The 16,712-nt window shown below is 47.1% G+C and overlaps 1 protein-coding gene and 1 pseudogene across 5 annotated transcripts in view; one reads left to right on the top strand and one right to left on the bottom strand.

The window, feature by feature from the left end:
• The window catches only part of LOC143523103 (nucleotide-binding oligomerization domain-containing protein 1-like), a 31,345-nt gene extending 22,219 nt beyond the window's left edge, over positions 1-9,126 (bottom strand). Inside the window, exons 1-3 of one of the 5 annotated variants that reach the window (XM_077017282.1) lie at positions 9,019-9,126; positions 5,325-5,901; positions 871-1,222 (exon numbers count right to left, since the gene is read on the bottom strand). In XM_077017282.1, the coding sequence (XP_076873397.1) occupies positions 871-1,222; positions 5,325-5,423 (451 nt within the window). In that variant the 5' untranslated portion in view covers positions 5,424-5,901; positions 9,019-9,126. Of the gene's footprint in view, positions 1-870; positions 1,223-1,387; positions 5,902-9,018 lie in introns of those variants that run through there. The other 4 variants (XM_077017299.1, XM_077017303.1, XM_077017291.1 and 1 more) reach the window with 4 other exon arrangements.
• Positions 9,127-14,386: 5,260 nt separating this feature from the next.
• Positions 14,387-16,655, top strand: LOC143508603 (uncharacterized; annotated as a pseudogene).
• The last annotated feature ends 57 nt before the right edge of the window (positions 16,656-16,712 follow it).

Here is a 16,712-nt window from a genome sequence, read left to right as displayed (position 1 = left end):
GCGACGCAGGAGATAGATACTCGAATAAGTAAAGAGAAAGAGAGGTGGCGAGACACCTTCAAACGAAAAGCAATCACAGAGAAAGCAGAGACTGGCTGAGAACGTACGGTTACGCCAGTATAGTCTGGGACTGACTCTGGTGCCCCTAGCCACAGCTGGGGGAACAGCATCCGAGCCAGCCCTGACAGCTTGTAAAATGAAGCTCAAGAATTTTGGTAACAACAAAAAGCATTTTGTTTTACCAAAGCACATTATTTTTGTTAATTAAATGTGAAAGACACTTTATTTTCTGTATTTGTCATTCTGTCTTGCAAAGTAGACTGTAGTAGATCATGCAGATTTTATAGACTTAAGCAGAAATTTTTATAAATCAAATTGTTTTTTGAACCGAAAATCGTTTTGAATCGAAAATCGATTTTGAATTGAATTGTGGCCCCCAAAATCGGAATCGAATCGAATCGTGAGATAGTAAACAATTCCCACCCCTATTGCCTCTAGAAGCCACACTGGACCTCTCTAGCTCATCACTACAAGCTACGTGCATTGTTTCGCTTAATGCCAGTTTTCGTTGTCCGTTTTGGTTTTCGTTATCATGGAGAATAAACTCCCTTCAATTCAACCTGCGCCTCCAGCTGCCTCTGTCCTGACGCCCCCGGCGTCACACAAACAACAAAAAATGTTTATAGGCCTACTTGCCGAGACGTGCCGAGACGTACCGCGACCGAAACGACAAATGGCTGAACGTTTTTTTTACACCTTACGCGTTTTAAATGGTATGCCATGTTGGTTGTTGTTATGCGAAATGAAAGACATTAATGACAACTTGCTATCCATAATTTTTGTTTCAGTCTTCATGAGAACATTACTCACCTACAGTGTAGTCAATGTCAGCATCTTCTCTGAAGGGGAAACAGCTGATCCAATGGTGTGAATCAGGATGTAATGTCCTTTCTCTGGTTATGTCGAGGATTTTCAGTAACTCATAGCAGGCAAGTTCCCCTTTGTTAGTAACATAGTCCAGTATAAATCTCGCTCTGTTAAAGTCTGTTTTCTCTGCCTGAAGTGCATCAACTTCATGCTCATTGAAAACCTTGCGCTGGTAAAGATTCTCAGTAATAAGTGGAAAGTTCTGCAGATTTCGTATCAGAACCTGCCGTGCATTTCTGAGGTAATCAGTAGCACACTGTTGCGTACAAGCCATGACACTGTTCTGTACCAGCACCTGAGATATAAAACAGAAATCAAGATTAATAAATTAATTTCTTGTGAATTATTAACATATTATGCTCGTAACATATTATATATGTCATTCCACTCACATTCAGTGTGTTTACAGGATTTAAAAATATCCTACACTTCATGCACCACCAAGATTCAAAAGTACTACCTCTGAACACACATTCGGTACCCATACATTTGCTCATCTGCTTGAGGTCCTTCAGGTTCTTCCTCGTCCCAGCACACCTGATGTAGCTCATCAGTGAGCTGAAGATCAAACCCCTTGTGTGTTGGATCAGGTGTGTTGAGGCAGAGAGATCCTGAAACTGCCAGACTGTGGGGTCCCCAGGAATGGAATTAAGAATAATTCCTCCTGAATAACAACTTATTGACTTGACAAAGCCACACGAGTTTGTATCATCATTCCACAGATATTTCAGCTTGTGATAAACCTCTGAAAAAGAAATATGAAATTAAAAACAACACTGGTTGTACCAACACTGGTACACCTTAGTGTCACCGCGAGGTCTGCAAGGTCCTTAGTGTCACCGCGAGTCCGTCACTGCGTTCCCTACCTGTGTGCGCGCTAAGAGCTTTACTTGTGTGCGCTACGAGCTTTCCTTTGCATCACTTGCAGTGTGTGTGTTACGAGCTTTACTGGTTTGGTTGCCATGGAGAATAAACATCCTTCTGTTCAACCCACGTCTCCGGTTGCCTCTGTCCCGACGCCCCCGGCGTCACAGAATGTGCAGCCTGGAGCAGCCGGAGATGAGGGCACCTCACCTCTAGAGGTGCTGGCCCACCAAGGCATCGTCCTGGGTAAGCAACAGCAGGAGCTCCAGGAACTCCGCTCGCTGGTGTCCACTCTGACGACCTGCATACAAGCTTTAACAGTGCAGGCGTCAACACGCCCTCTGCTACCGCGGACGCCGATTTCTCCCCCTGAACCCTACGGAGGAGACCCGGAGCGCTGCGAGGGCTTCCTGGTCCAGTGCCAGTTGTATTTTAACAGCCTGCCGCATATCGAGGAAAAGGAGAAGATATCCTTCTGCAAGGCAGGGCACTGGACTGGGGAGCAGCCCAGGTCAGCGGGGGACCCCGTGCACCCGAGGATATGACCTGTTCGTTCGCGAACTGCGGGTGGTCTTCAGTCACCCTAGTCGCGGGAGATTCTGCGGGCAGAGCCTGTTACAGTCGAGACAGGGAGCTCGTAGCGCCGCTGATTACGCCCTGGAATTCCGGACCCTGGCCACCAGGACTGGATGGGGTGACGCAGCTCTCACCGACGTCTTCCTGGCGGGACTCAAGCCTGACCTGAGGGCGGAACTGACCTGTCGGCCAGAGGGGCAAGAGTTCAACCAGGTGGTTCACCTGGCGATCTCTACAGACAGGTTGCTGCAGGAGCGAAGACGAGGAACGGCGTCTCCTGCGGCCCTGCAGGCTCCCACACACACACCGCCCCGTGAGACCATGACAGCCGAGCCCATGGAGATGGGTGCTGTCGCCCCCCTCCCCCAGGGTAAGGGTAAGTAACTCTCTGATGGGTAACCTTTTAACGTGGGAGGCATCGGTGTCTTACGGGGCGATGTCTCTATCTGTGTTTGCCCTAGTGGATTCTGGAGCCTCGGGGAACCTGATACGGAGGAGCGTCGCGGAGCAGCTGAGGGTGCCCCTGATTCAACTGGAGGAGCCGAGACACATGCAAGCACTGGACGGGCGGCCTGTGGGCGGGGGATTTATTTCTCACCGCACTGCACCAGTCACCATACACGTTCAGGGCCGAAGGGAACTTATTAGTTTTTATGTACTCCCTTCCACACACTATTCCATCACGTTAGGTCTCCCATGGTTCAAGCTTCACAACCCCGTTATCGACTGGTCCACGGGTAGGCTGCTGAAGTGGGTAGCGCCCCTCCAGGGCACTCGGTCTCCCTCCCGGGTGTCAGCTCCACCCCGGTCATTCCCGCTCCGTACCGTGATCTAGTGGATGTATTCAGCGCTGCCAAGGCCACCCAGTTACCACCCCACCGACCTTGGGACTGTCACATCACCCTCAAGGCAGGTACTACGCCACCGCGCGGTCGAGTCTATCCACTTTCTCAGGAAGAGGAGCGGGTTATGGCTCAGTATGTTAAGGAGGCTCTTGCTCAGGGCTATATAACTCCCTCCACCTCTCCCGCCTCAGCCAGCGTCTTCTTCGTAAAGAAGAAAGACGGTGGTCTGAGGTCATGTGTAGATTATCGAGGGCTCAATTCCCTCTTAGTGAACTTTGCCTACCCGCTGCCTCTAGTGCCGTCGGCACTGGAGCAGTTAAGGAAGGCTAAAGTATTCACTAAACTGGATCTACGCAGCGCCTACAACCTTATTCGCGTACGCAAGGGTGATGAATGGAAGACGGCGTTTAGTACCTCTACGAGTCACTATGAGTTCTTCCAGGCGTTCATTAACGAGGTCTTAAGGGAGTATCTGAATAGATGCGTTGTCGCTTACATCGACGACATCCTGATCTATTCACCCTCCTTCAACCAACATGTGCGTGATGTACGGGCAGTTCTGGGCACGCTCTTGCGCAATCGTTTGTATTGCAAGCTCGAGAAGTGTGAGTTCCATCTCAGTGAGGTGAACTTCCTAGGTTACACCATTAGGCCAGGCTTCGTGCACATGCAGCACAGGAAGGTGGAGGCGGTCGTGAAATGGACGCAGCCTCACACACGGCGCGAGCTTCAGAGATTTCTGGGCTTCGCAAATTTCTATAGGCGGTTCATACGCGCATATAGCCAGATCGCAGAGCCCCTTACTGACATGCTGAGACGAGGAGGTATTAAGCTTCGCTGGACAGAGAGGTCTACGAGAGCGTTCAACCAGCTGAAGCAAGCGTTTGTCGACGCGCCGGTTCTGCACCAACCGGATCCCAACCGTCCCTTTATAGTGGAGGTGGACGCGTCGAACGTGGGAGTAGGTGCGGTGCTTTCCCAGCGGCCGAAGAAGCATAGCTCCCTCCGTCCCATAGCCTTCTACTCTAAGAAGCTCACCGCTGCCGAACGCAATTATGGGGTGGGAGACCGTGAGTTGTTGGCGATGCGCAAGGCATTCGGTGAGTGGCGGCATTGGCCTGAGGGGGCTAAGCATCCATTCACTGTGCTTACAGACCACAAGAACCTGGAATATATCAGGACCACAAAACGGATGAACGCCCGTCAAGCCAGGTGGTCTCTGTATTTCTCTTGTGTCAAGTTCCAGGTGTCATACCGGCCAGGAGAGAAGAACCAGCGTGCGGATGCGCTATCTAGGTCCTTTCCTGGCAGCACGGAGTCTACGAGCGAGGAGCCGGTGCTTACACCCGAATGCGTCGTGGGAGCTTTGGAGTGGAAGATCGATCACCTCGCGTGTGTGGCGGGTGTTCCTGTCCAAGCACAACATCACGGTTAGCCTAACCTCTGGTTACCATCCGCAGGCTAACAGACAGGTGGAGCGCGCGAACCAGGAGGTGGGAAAGTTCCTGCACGCTTACTGCAGCGAGCACGCGGACACATGGTGCGCCTTTCTGCCCTGGGCCGAGTACGCACAAAAGTCCCTCACACATTCCAGCACGGGGATGGCACCCGTTCGAGTGCGTGCTCGGTCGCCAGCCGCCGCTCTATCCTTGGAACGCCGCGTCCTCAGACCAGCCCATCGTCGAGGAGTGGTGTAAGAGGAGCGAGCGGGTGTGGGAGGACACCTATCAGTGGCTGAAGGAGGCGATCCGGCGATTCAAGAGGAAAGCCGACCGTCGGAGGGGAGAGGCCCCATTTTATCAGGTAGGAAATAAGGTGTGAGTCTCCACCGAAGACGGACGCCTGGGCAGGAGAGGTAAACTGGGGGAGAGATATGCTGGCCTGTACGTCATCTTGAGGCGCTTAAACCCAGTCACCTATCGCATCAGTCTGCCCGAAGACAGACGTGTGTCACGTGCGTTTCATGTGTCCGCTCTCAAGCCATACAGAGAGGGTGCATTGGAGGAGGCCTCGACGTCACGGCCACCCTCGCCACTGCAGTTATCGGACGGACCCGCGTACCTCGTGGAGAGGTTATTTGACTCACGGCGCAGAAGAGGTGGTTTGCAGTACCTGGTGGACTGGGTCGGATACGGACCAGAGGAGCGCTCCTGGATACCGGCCTCTCAAGTGGTAGGCCCCTCCCTTATCGCCGACTTCCACAGGGAACATCCAGACTGGCCAGCTCCGCGGCGACGGGGAAGACCACGTGGGAGTCGACGGGAGGGGTCCTTGGGGGAGGGCTCTGTCACGGTGAGGGGGCCGGGTCGCCACCAGAGGGCGCGCATCCCGTCCAGCAGCCGATCCCAGCACACACCCCCACGCACGCAACCACTCCCACAGTCACAATCACCAGTATACTGAACACCTGTTTCTTGTTACGTTGCTCTTTCTTAAGCCCGCAGGTCGTCTGGTCCAGTGCTGCACATTGCCGCTACATGAGCGTCTCTGGATCCAGCGAGTCCGTCACTGCGTTCCCTACCTGTGTGCGCGCTAAGAGCTTTACTTGTGTGCGCTACGAGCTTTCCTTTGCATCACTTGCAGTGTGTGCGTTACGAGCTTTACTGGTTTGGTTGCCATGGAGAATAAACATCCTTCTGTTCAACCCACGTCTCCGGTTGCCTCTGTCCCGATGCCCCCGGCGTCACACCTAGTCATTAACATTAAGCACAAATTCTTAGTACTGCGGTAAAGTACTATTATGTGTGTATTTGCATATTCAGAATTCTTTCTTCAATAATTTTAAGACGGTATCAGCAAAAGTGCCAAAATATGCACTTAAGAATAAATAATTCTTATTGCTGGCAACCAAAACAAACACCTACAACTTTGTTTATGTCAGGAATACATGCATTTTTAATTGTACACAACATGTTGTTTTACATGTACCACTGTCTACAAATTACCTTAAAACTGACACAAGAGGCTTTTGAAAGGTTCACCATAAGACCACACAGGTTCATTTCTAATGTCACACAGACATGAGAGAATAGAGGTTCCCAGGGGATACCTGGTGTTAATCAAACTTCACTGGAGTCACACATAGCGTAAGATTCACTAAGACAAGGAGTTACAAAACATCTGTTGTGTGAGTTGTGACAATGACTTGGCTGGAAAGCAATGTCTCAGTGAGCCCTCATGAATGTGGTCACCTCCCAACCCCTCCCATTAGTTATGCTGCTATAGATTAGCCTGCTGGAGCCACATGCTAATCACGTGAGCTATATACGTTTAAATCAATGGCTGTTTAAATTGATGTCCACACACTCAACCTGTATTGTCTATCTTTTTGCATGCTTCTACCTAAGACAAATGCATGCAAGCACCTACAAGCACCTGGGAGATGGTCTGTCTTGCCGGTGGATGTACTGATGCCGGGGTTGGATGTGCCATTGCCGCAAGAGGACATGCTTATGATAGCTCCTACCTAGAACCATGGTAACATAATACAGGAAGATGATAAAATCCTGCACCTAACATCTGGAGTAATGCAACAGGCTTGGCTAGGATGTATTAACTAACCAACGACTATGATCTAATAATACCTACTACTATACCCATGACCCATCGTCTCAACTACCCAGTACTACTAAGAAGACAAGATAGATTCACACACCCTATGCACACACTAGTTGCTTGAACAGAACACAGCAGCAGCTACAATCTGATACTGGCTCGACAAGGATCCAGAAGCACAGTGCACTATGTTCATGGTCCATTGCCTCAACTGCCAAGTACTCAGACAACCAAACAAACCTGGACTGACCTTCAAAACAAAGTGACAAGGACACACAATACCTTGCAAGCTTTTCCTTGGGGTCATCAGGAAGGTACCTTCCTTTGTTGGTGTTTCGATGAATTGAGCCCCCAACACCTCCAGAAGGCTCATCAGTCTGGCGTCCCAGACCCACCCCCCTCCAAGCTCACATTGTAGCCCATCACAAAATGTTACCAACAACCCTGCTACCCGATGACTATCGGAAAAGCCAAGTGACAATCCTACCCATATCCCAACATTACACACACCAAACAATTTATCTCAAGTACTGTCCTTACCTCACCTAACCTCATCCCTTCTTAGCCACACCCACTGACTAGATCTCTCAGCTACCGCCGACAACTCCTTTACCACTGCTCTCATCACACAGCCTCTAAATCCAAACTCAGCCAGCAGTCTTGTGGCAGACTTCGCCACGAAACCCCTAGCCTCTACCTCTATAGGTCTAATATGTGCTTGCCAGCCCCGCTCTCTTACCTCAGCCACCAAATCTGCATACTTCAACCTTTTCTTTTCATATGCTCCATCAACTTCGTGTTCAAATGGAACAGTTAGCTCTATGAAATACACTATCCGCTATTCAGAATACAACACATCTGGCCTCAAGTTTGTGACTACAATACACTCTGGGACCTGCAATTTACAGCCTACATCAACCAACAGCTTCCAATCTCTTGCATCAGCCCACTTACCACAAACATTTGAAAACTGTGCTGGCTCCTTGCTATGCTGCCCCACACACACAAACCTAATTACTCTATTGGAACTAGCAACTGGCATGCCATTAACTTCCAAACGCTTCTTATCAAGTGCACCTGCCAATGATTTGACTACCTGATTATGCCTCCAAGTGTAACGTCCCTGTGACAAAATCACCTTGCATGCCGACAGGATGTGCTTCAATGTACCACTTCCTGCACATAGCTTACAAGTTGGATCCTCACCTAACCACTGCCCAAGGTTTTGTGGAGTTGGAAGCACATCATAAGTAGCTCCCACAAGAAATGTTATACGGCTTGCAACCAATGCCCATAACTCTCGCCAGGTGATTCTCTATAAAGGTAGAACCACCTTTTGTCCACAAATACGGACTTGTGCTAATGGGCCGCCCAATGGAGGATGGGTTCCCTTTTGAGTCTTGGTCCTCCCGAGGTTTCTTCCTAATCCCCAACATCATAAGGAGTTTTTCCTTGCCACTATCGCCTTTGGCTAGCTCATTAGGGATCTGTACCTATACGATTGTAAAGCTGCTTTGTGTTGTAAACATGTTGTAAAAAGCACTATATGAATAAATTTGACTTTGATTTTGAGTTGTGCTGATCCTGCTCTAAAACCCCCTTGATGTTTCTACTGCTGTGGTAATCCAGGAAACACATCTGCTGAATTTATGATATAGAATAGAATAGAATAGAAAGCCTTTATTGTCATTATACACAGCTTACACAGTATACATAGTATAACGAGATTGGAAAGCTGCTCCTAAAAGTGCACAGTGCAGTATGTAAAACATATAATGACAAGAACAAGGTGCAATATGTAAACATATGATTGACAAAAACCTAAATAAAATTAGTGTGCAAAGAAGAAAAGGAGCTATTGTGCAAAAGGGTTTCCAAACATACAAGCGCTGTTGTGCAAAAGGGTTTTCAAACATACAAACACTCAGACAACAGATAAGGCACACGGCCCACAGACAATCACAGTTTGTGCAGATTCCCATTTTGGAAAGAAACTATCCCTGAGTCTGTTCGTTTTGGCCGGTATGGACCTGTAACGTCTGCCAGAAGGCAGCAGGTTGAAAAGGTGGTTGCCGGGGTGGGTATTGTCCGTTACAATATTCCTGTAACTGTCTTAAAATTATTGAAGAAACAAATCCGTATATGCGAACGTGAAAACAACTGCAGTAGGCTACGTGAGTTCAAATGTACTCCGGAAACAAACAGAAAGTGAAACGAACCGTATATAAAAGTCTGTAAAGTGTCTACTTACACCAGTGTTGCCAAGGTGTACGACAATTTTGCCCTCTGTACGATCAATAATCCCAAAAAAAATAGTGATGGGCAAAGTGATACCGAAGCTTCGGAGCTTGTGTCGAGAAATCCAGGAAGTCGTTTATGTATGGAACGCCATTTGGGTCAAAACGCCTAGAATGACGTCCGTGTTAACACGTCAAATTTGGACGTCTTAAGACGTCCAAATTTTCCGTGTTAAGACGTTACTTTTTGACGTCTTAAGACGTTTTAACGTCTTAACACGACGATTAAAATTGGGTGCTACCACTTCATCAACCTCTGAGGGGAGAAATCCAAACACTGCCAAAAAGCTCGCCCCATTGCGAATGTGAAAGCAGCAAAAAGAGCAAAGAGGACACAAAACACCTTCTCTTTAATAAAGATTACAGAGATGATCTCTGGTTGCTTGTTTACTTGTAAGATGTGGCTATGAAAAATAAAAAAAATTATCAGCTATAAAAGCCTGTTCTGTGCTAAGAAGATCAGCCATTTACATCAGAGTAATGGTATGCTACTGTCACTTGAGTCAAATTCCAGGGCATTTCAAGTGTTTTATAATTAGACTATACTGTTCTACATTTTATAATTGAATAAAACATGCAGTCTACAATACTATGCTTACTTTGATTTTTGTTTAAGTGCAGACAGAACCAACCTAATTTCATGTTGTTGTCAGCTTCATTTAATTTTTAATACACACCATTCCTGCACGTCAACCCTGCAACACATTTTTAAAAATGATTTTGCTTGTTTAAGGTGATCGTAATTTCAGGCCGTTGCAGAAGGCATTGTACTAGAATGATCAGGCTATAAATGCTGCGGAGTGTATATCAGGATTTGTACATTGAGAAGGGGTGGTACAGTGCAGTGAATGTCTTGTTTGAATCAATCATATGTGTCTCCCAGCAGTGGCAAAAATTCCAGTCTACTGGAAATCCCTGTCAGAACTACAGCCGAAACATGAAACTGACTGGCAGGGACCATTGGACAGTTATAAGCCTTGCTACATGTTATGCATTTCTCTGCAGAATGTTATTTTAGAAAATGGTTGTGAAGGACCTGCATTTACTTCTAGAGGCAATTATTACCTGGAAGTAAAGCAATTTTGGTCTTGACTAGAATTCCCAGCGGATTGGGATTTTTGCTACTGCACAATACCATTTGATACACCTGCATACTACATCTACATCTGTTTTGTGACCATTTGTCATAAATGTCAAGAGTGGCTGAGACTGCTTGCTTATTCTAAAACTTAGTGTAATTACCTTAATTTAAAGTTGTATGTATGTATTACCTCACTGTCACAACCAATATTTTTACATGAACTTCCTATAGCCATATACAAAGAATTAACATGACAATCATAGAACAAATTGATATTAAATCTGTCTCACTACCCTGGCACCTTGAAATAACTTACACCATTAACAGTTTAGAAAATATTTGGTAAAAGTTATACTTCATCAAGATGTGAGCTAGTAGTAGTTTAATCACAACCATGGGTATTGTCTTCTGTTTAGCGAGAATCGTTCGTTTCTTCAAGAAACACAGGAGTGGAGATTTCCAAGAAAGGAGTTTATTTGTGTGTGCTTCTTATTCCAAAGTAATCTGACAGTCTACCAACATATAGGTTATATACAGAAAAACCACACCTTTTGAGGTTTTAAAGAATTTACATACAGACATACATTGTCAAGGGAGAATCCCATATGGCAGGCTGTAAGATAACCCCAGCCGGTGGTTGTTACATCAAAGGAGCGCACCATGATAGATGCAATCAAGATTAACACAATAGGTAAATAGAACAAAGAGAGGTCTCGCGGGAGATCGGCACACAAATAATGTATGTAGGTTTTTTTCAAAACTGTGATTTTATGCAAATAATTAAAATCAATCCAAGCTGCACTATACCGTATCTTGAAGTAGTTTCTCCACCCCTTACTTGATATATACATTTTATGTGTTTCCACTTAGAATTTCCTATTTAAATGTCCAAAATACACAAAAATTTGGATGGAGGGGGCCACCACTTTGAATCACAGTTCATGCTTCATTATGCTCCATCAGGAACTCTACTCCAGATAAGAACTAATTAGCACAGGTGTCTGTTAGCTAATGGATCAGAGCTAAGCAGTGTTCTACTGCGAACATGTTAGCTTCCTTGTGATGCTGCATCAGTGCTAGTTCAAGACAGTGACTGTCTTCACATATAGCATGTGTTATTCTACATCCCCCTGGTGTGCAATTAGATTTGCAGTTCCAAAATTATTAAATTTGTAGACAGAACAATTCACAAATGTTTCATATAAGTGCTTTATATAAAAAAAAAGACCTATCAACACATACCTTAACTGGCGCTTCACTGTGCTTCTTGATACACCTAATATATTTGCAATCTGTTTACCAGAAAAGTTAAATGATAACATCAACTGTTGTTGTGTTACTTGACACACTGATCTCCCCACGTGCCCTGCACTTCGTGGTACAGTGAAACCGGGCAGTTGTGGCCTGGCGGTTAGGGAACTGGTCTTGTGACTGGAGGGTCGTGGGTTTGATTCCCAGACCTGAGGCCATGACTGAGGTGCCCCTGAGCAAGGCCCTTAACCCTCAATTGCTCACTTGTATAAAAAAGTTAGATAAAAATGTAAGTCGCTCTGGATAAGGGCGTCTGCCAAATGCCATAAATGTAAATGAAACCAGGAAAAGCTATAGTATAAGAGAAAGTAGTGTGAATTAATAAAAATAATAGAAAATGGAAAAAACTAATCATCTTCAGATTTGAAATAGAAAAACCAATGAGCCCAAGTAAAATGATTTGCTTTGGAATTTCATATGTTGGTTATACAGTTATATATTTGGGTATATATAGATATATATCTATAATGGATTTATATTAGGGGTGGGCATAGATTAATTTGTTTAATCTAGATTAATCTCAATGAAATCTTGAAATTAATCTAGATTAATCTAGATTAAAATGGCTCATATGCGTGCTACCCAAGTAATGACTAAAATTCAGTTTTTGAGATAGGGTTTCTTAATACAGAGGGTGCATTAGACCAGGGGCTCATCTCCTGTTTCCAAAATGCATCAATGACTGCTTGAGAAAGCTGTTCTACTTTGATACTTGAAGAAAAAAAAACATGCTCAATAAAATGTAGGCTACTCGTGTTCAACGGTTTATTCAATTAAACATGAATTTGTAAGCCTATAGCCTACTGTACATTAAAAGGGGTTGATAACATATTTAGTCAGCTAAACATAATATTTGAAATGTAAGCCAACATTTAGTACATTTAACCTCACGGACGTAATTTGTGGGGGACTTTTTCAAAAGCCGGGTTTGGTCCTCCCTTAAGACGTCCAAATTTGACGTGTTAACACGGACGTCATTCTAGACGTATTGAGCCAAACGGCGTTCCATACGGTCGCATCGCGAGGTCGTGCACCTCTCGATTTTTGTCCGTGCGAAGTTACAAGGTGGAATTCATGCACTTGTACGGAACTTTGAGGGTCCATTTTCAGTATTTTCCAGCACCTTCAGCTTAATTTACATATTTATACAAATGCACATATACTCGAAATTATTCCAAATAATTCGCTTTTTATCTCATTAAAAGAGATGGTATTGTGTTTGGTAACAGCAGAATAGCTGCATAAGTGCTGCATAATAAGCTTGTTGGCGTTTTAATGTCCATATATTGGCACCTTCCACACCTTCAACATCGAGTGATCGTGGTGGTGAGGGTGAGGAAGGATACCACCCTGGCCCTACCTAGAGACAGTGTTTGCGTTTGCTGGAATGAAAGAAAATTCCTATAGGATGAAGTGCCATCTCTGCCTCCCTAAAGAGGGTGAAATATTGGCCTTCAAAAATTCACCTTCGAACTTGAAGAAACACAATAATGTAAGTTATAAATATAATGTACAGGTGACACGCCAGCTTGAGCTAACATAATTAGCTAATTAACCTAATTATGTTCATGACGTGCTGCAGTGTTCACTTAACATTAGCTGGCAATCATAAAGCCGATGTGTTTTTAGCAACAGTAAAGCCTGCTTTATACCTCCGGACACGGACGAATTTCGTCCGTCCGTACCAAACGTAGCCTCCGTAGGGGGCCACTATACCTCTTTCCGGTTCCAACGTTGTTATGATTTTTTAAAATACATCCTCTAGAGGGCAGTATAGTCAAATTTCCGGCACCGGCGCACCAGCAATCTCCTCCCAGCTGTTTTTGCATCGCTGTTTATCGCGATGACCTGGCACCGTAGCAGAATGTAGCCTCTAACCAACTCGCAAAGTTTCTCTTCTAACTCGAGCGTCATTTTTAAAAGTCCAGTACTCTTCTTCATTGATTTTCCCGAATTGGTGTACGTCCGATGCTTCTGACTCTCTACTGCCCCCTGATTTCCTGTTTATATTGCTCCGTTGCTACGGATTCGTAAGCGCTCTGGCAACGGACCCACTGACGGATGAAACGACCTCCGGAACCGGACGAAAGGGTCCGTATCCGTAATTACCGTAGGGTGTGAATGGGCCTTAAGCCGTGTCTCTATTCATGCTGACTAATCATGTGCCCATTTTTATAGTGTAGTGTTTTTATAGGGTAAGGGCATTTATTGAGGGTAAATGCAGGGCAGTAGGCTCACCCTTAGAGTCCGACGGACAAATTTTACGTCCAAAATACACCTCGTTTTCTTAGCTAAATTAACGTCAAACATATGACGTAGCGGGACATAGGTCATGTTTTTTGTGTACGAAGTGTTAAGCCCAGTTTTTAAAGTTGCTACTTGTTTATACATACAGACGTCTTTGACATCTTTGATTTGTAAATAATATATAAAACAATTGATAATCAAACTTTGATGGCTTTCTTTAATTAATTCAAAACACAATACTTGTACTTTTTACTTTCAGTACTTGAGTAATAAATTTTAGAATAAATTACTTGCAATACTGAAGTACAAAAAATGCCAAATACTTCTGTACTTCTACTTTAGTAAAATTTTTAAAGAACACTTCAACTTCTACTCAAGTCAATTTTTTGATAGAGTACTTGTACTTTTACTCAAGTATGGGTCTATAATACTTTATACAACACTGGTCCCTACTGGGCGACCACCCGCTGTGTTTTCTGTTCAGGGAGATATTCCTTCAGCAGTTACCCAGCGACATTCGCGCAACCTTAGCGGGTTCTACTCTCAGGGATTATCGCGCGTTAGCTAGGGAGGCCGACAAGATTTTCTTGGCCAAGCAGTGTTTTGCAGCCACACGTCTGTACACCTCCGCTCACCTCTGGCGCTGCCGTCTGTGCGTCCATGCCTCCGCCCTCCCCGGCTCTATGTTTTTACCACGCTCGTTTCAGAGCCAAGGCCAGAAGCTGCCGCCCGCCATGCGGTTTCAGGAAGCCGGGAAAAGTGAGGGCCGATGCCTGCTAGCGGCTACAGGCGTCGGCCGTTCTAGTAGCCTGCTTTTCCTGACAGACGTGGTCTCGGGGCGTCGTTTCCACTGCGACACAGGCGCTCAGTTGAGCATTCTGCCCGCCTCCGAGATGGACATGAAGTCAGGCCATGTTGGCCCCGCCCTTGAGGCCGCCAACGGGAGTTCTATTCCCACGTACGCGGTCAGTGCCACTGTGCTTCGGTGGGCGGTGCATGAGCAGTGGTTCGATGGGGCTTGGCACCCCTTGGCATTCTTTAGTCGCCAGCTCTGCCCCGCTGAGTGCAAGTACAGCACGTTTGACCGCGAGCTACTCGCCCTGTACCTGGCTGTGCGGCATTTTCGCTTTCTTCTGGAAGGTCGCCCGTTTACTGCGTTCGTGGACCACAAGCCATTGGCATTCGCGATGGCTAAGGTTTCTGAACCGTGGTTTGCTCGTCAGCAGCGTCAGCTGGTCTTCATCTCAGAGTTCACCACGAACATCCAGCACGTTGCGGGGAAAGACGTGGCCGACTGCCTCTCTCGTGTGGTCATCGGCGCCGTGCACCTCGGCAGCGACTACTCCCGTATGGCAGCAGACCAGGCGTCGGACCCGGAGGCCAAGGTGCACATACACGTTAAGGCCCCGCTGGATTCATTTCCTGTGCCGGAGCGGCGTATCGACCACGTACATGTGGATTTAGTGGGGCCCCTGCCACCATCCCGTGGTTTCTCTCACCTCCTCACCGTCGTCGACAGGACCACGAGGTGGCCGGAAGCCATACCGTTGTCCTCCACTACGGCCTCGGAAGTGGCCCGGGCGTTTATTGGCGTGTGGGTTGCACGGTTTGGCGTCCTGTCGGATATGTCCTCGGACCGCGGGCCTCAGTTCACTTCTGCCCTCTAGAACGGCGTGGCTGCGCGCCTCGGAGTACACTTGCACCGCACGATGGCCTACTACCCCCAGGCCAATGGGCTTTCTGAGCGTTTCCATCGCTCTATGAAAGCTGCGCTCCGGGCCAGCCTCCGGGACGGCGACTGGGTGGATAGGCTCCCCTGGGTCATGCTGGGCCTCAGGTCGACCCCCAAAGAGGATCTCCAGGCTTCTTCGGCCGAACTCTATGGCCAGCCCTTGCGAGTCCCCGGAGATTTTCTCCCTTGTCCTACTGCTCCGTGATCCACCGGCCACCAGCGGCAGGCCCTTCGTGAGTTCTCGGGTGCTTTTGTCCCCGTGCCCACCTCTCAGCATGGCCTACAGCGGTCCCGTTTTCCACCTTCTTTGCGTGCTGCTAAGTTTGTGTTCATACGGCATGATGCGCACCGCAGTCCCCTCCGCCCGGTCTATGATGGCCCTTTCCGAGTGCTGGAGCCGGGGGACAAGTTTTTCAAGGTGGACATCGGGGGCGTCCCCGAGAGCGTTTCGGTGGACCGTCTGAAGCCGGCCCACTTGGACTTGGATGGTGCTGTGGTGACGGCACGTCCAGCGAGCCGTGGGCGGCCCCCGGTCGTTGGTCCTGCCCGTCCTGCTGGTCAACCGGCCGGTTCAACTGCCCCGCCGGCGGGCGGTGTGAGCCGGTCTGGGCGGTTGATTCGTCCCCCTCGCCAGATGGACATGTCTGTTTTTGTGAATTCTGGGGGGGCGTGTGTAGCAACTACTACTCCTCGTAGCGAATTCCCTAACAGACAGGCACTTGGCCACTCAGGGAGTTTTAGTCCTTTAAGTGACACTGGGGGAGCGGCGCCTGCGCACGCCAGGGGAGGGGGACAAAACAGTGCTATTGTTTGAGTTGCGTGGAAAATAAAGTTTCCCTCCTCGGGATTTCTGGATTAAGCACTTTCTACCTCGGTTCCCGAACCCGCTTCAGACTTATACAATTCGCATTTTCTCACTACAATTGCGATAGTAGTAATTCATGAACTGTGAGTTAATAAATACTAACTTCATGCTCAGGACTTTGCTCTGCTAAAAGGTATCACAGCCAGATTTCTTGCGGTTTATGCGGATTTTTACAGAAACCACTCTACCTTGTGAACGGGACTTCAGACTAGCAAGTAGTTACAGTATGCCTCGACTACTAGAGACCAGCTGTTTGCCTCTGGTGGCCATTGTTGGCATGGCAACTAAACCATCCTCGGGCAGGGACGCTACATACCAACATGAAGACCATGAAGTTATAGAAATTAGGACATAAACAAAGAACATAAATGTTTCACGATCCTTTTTGTTGTCTGTTTCACACAGCTTTTGG

Source organism: Brachyhypopomus gauderio, chromosome 1, assembly GCF_052324685.1.
Source record: "Brachyhypopomus gauderio isolate BG-103 chromosome 1, BGAUD_0.2, whole genome shotgun sequence".
Lineage (NCBI taxonomy): Eukaryota > Metazoa > Chordata > Actinopteri > Gymnotiformes > Hypopomidae > Brachyhypopomus > Brachyhypopomus gauderio.
Note: the sequence above shows the minus strand (reverse complement) of the source record. Positions and strands in the feature narration are given on the sequence as shown.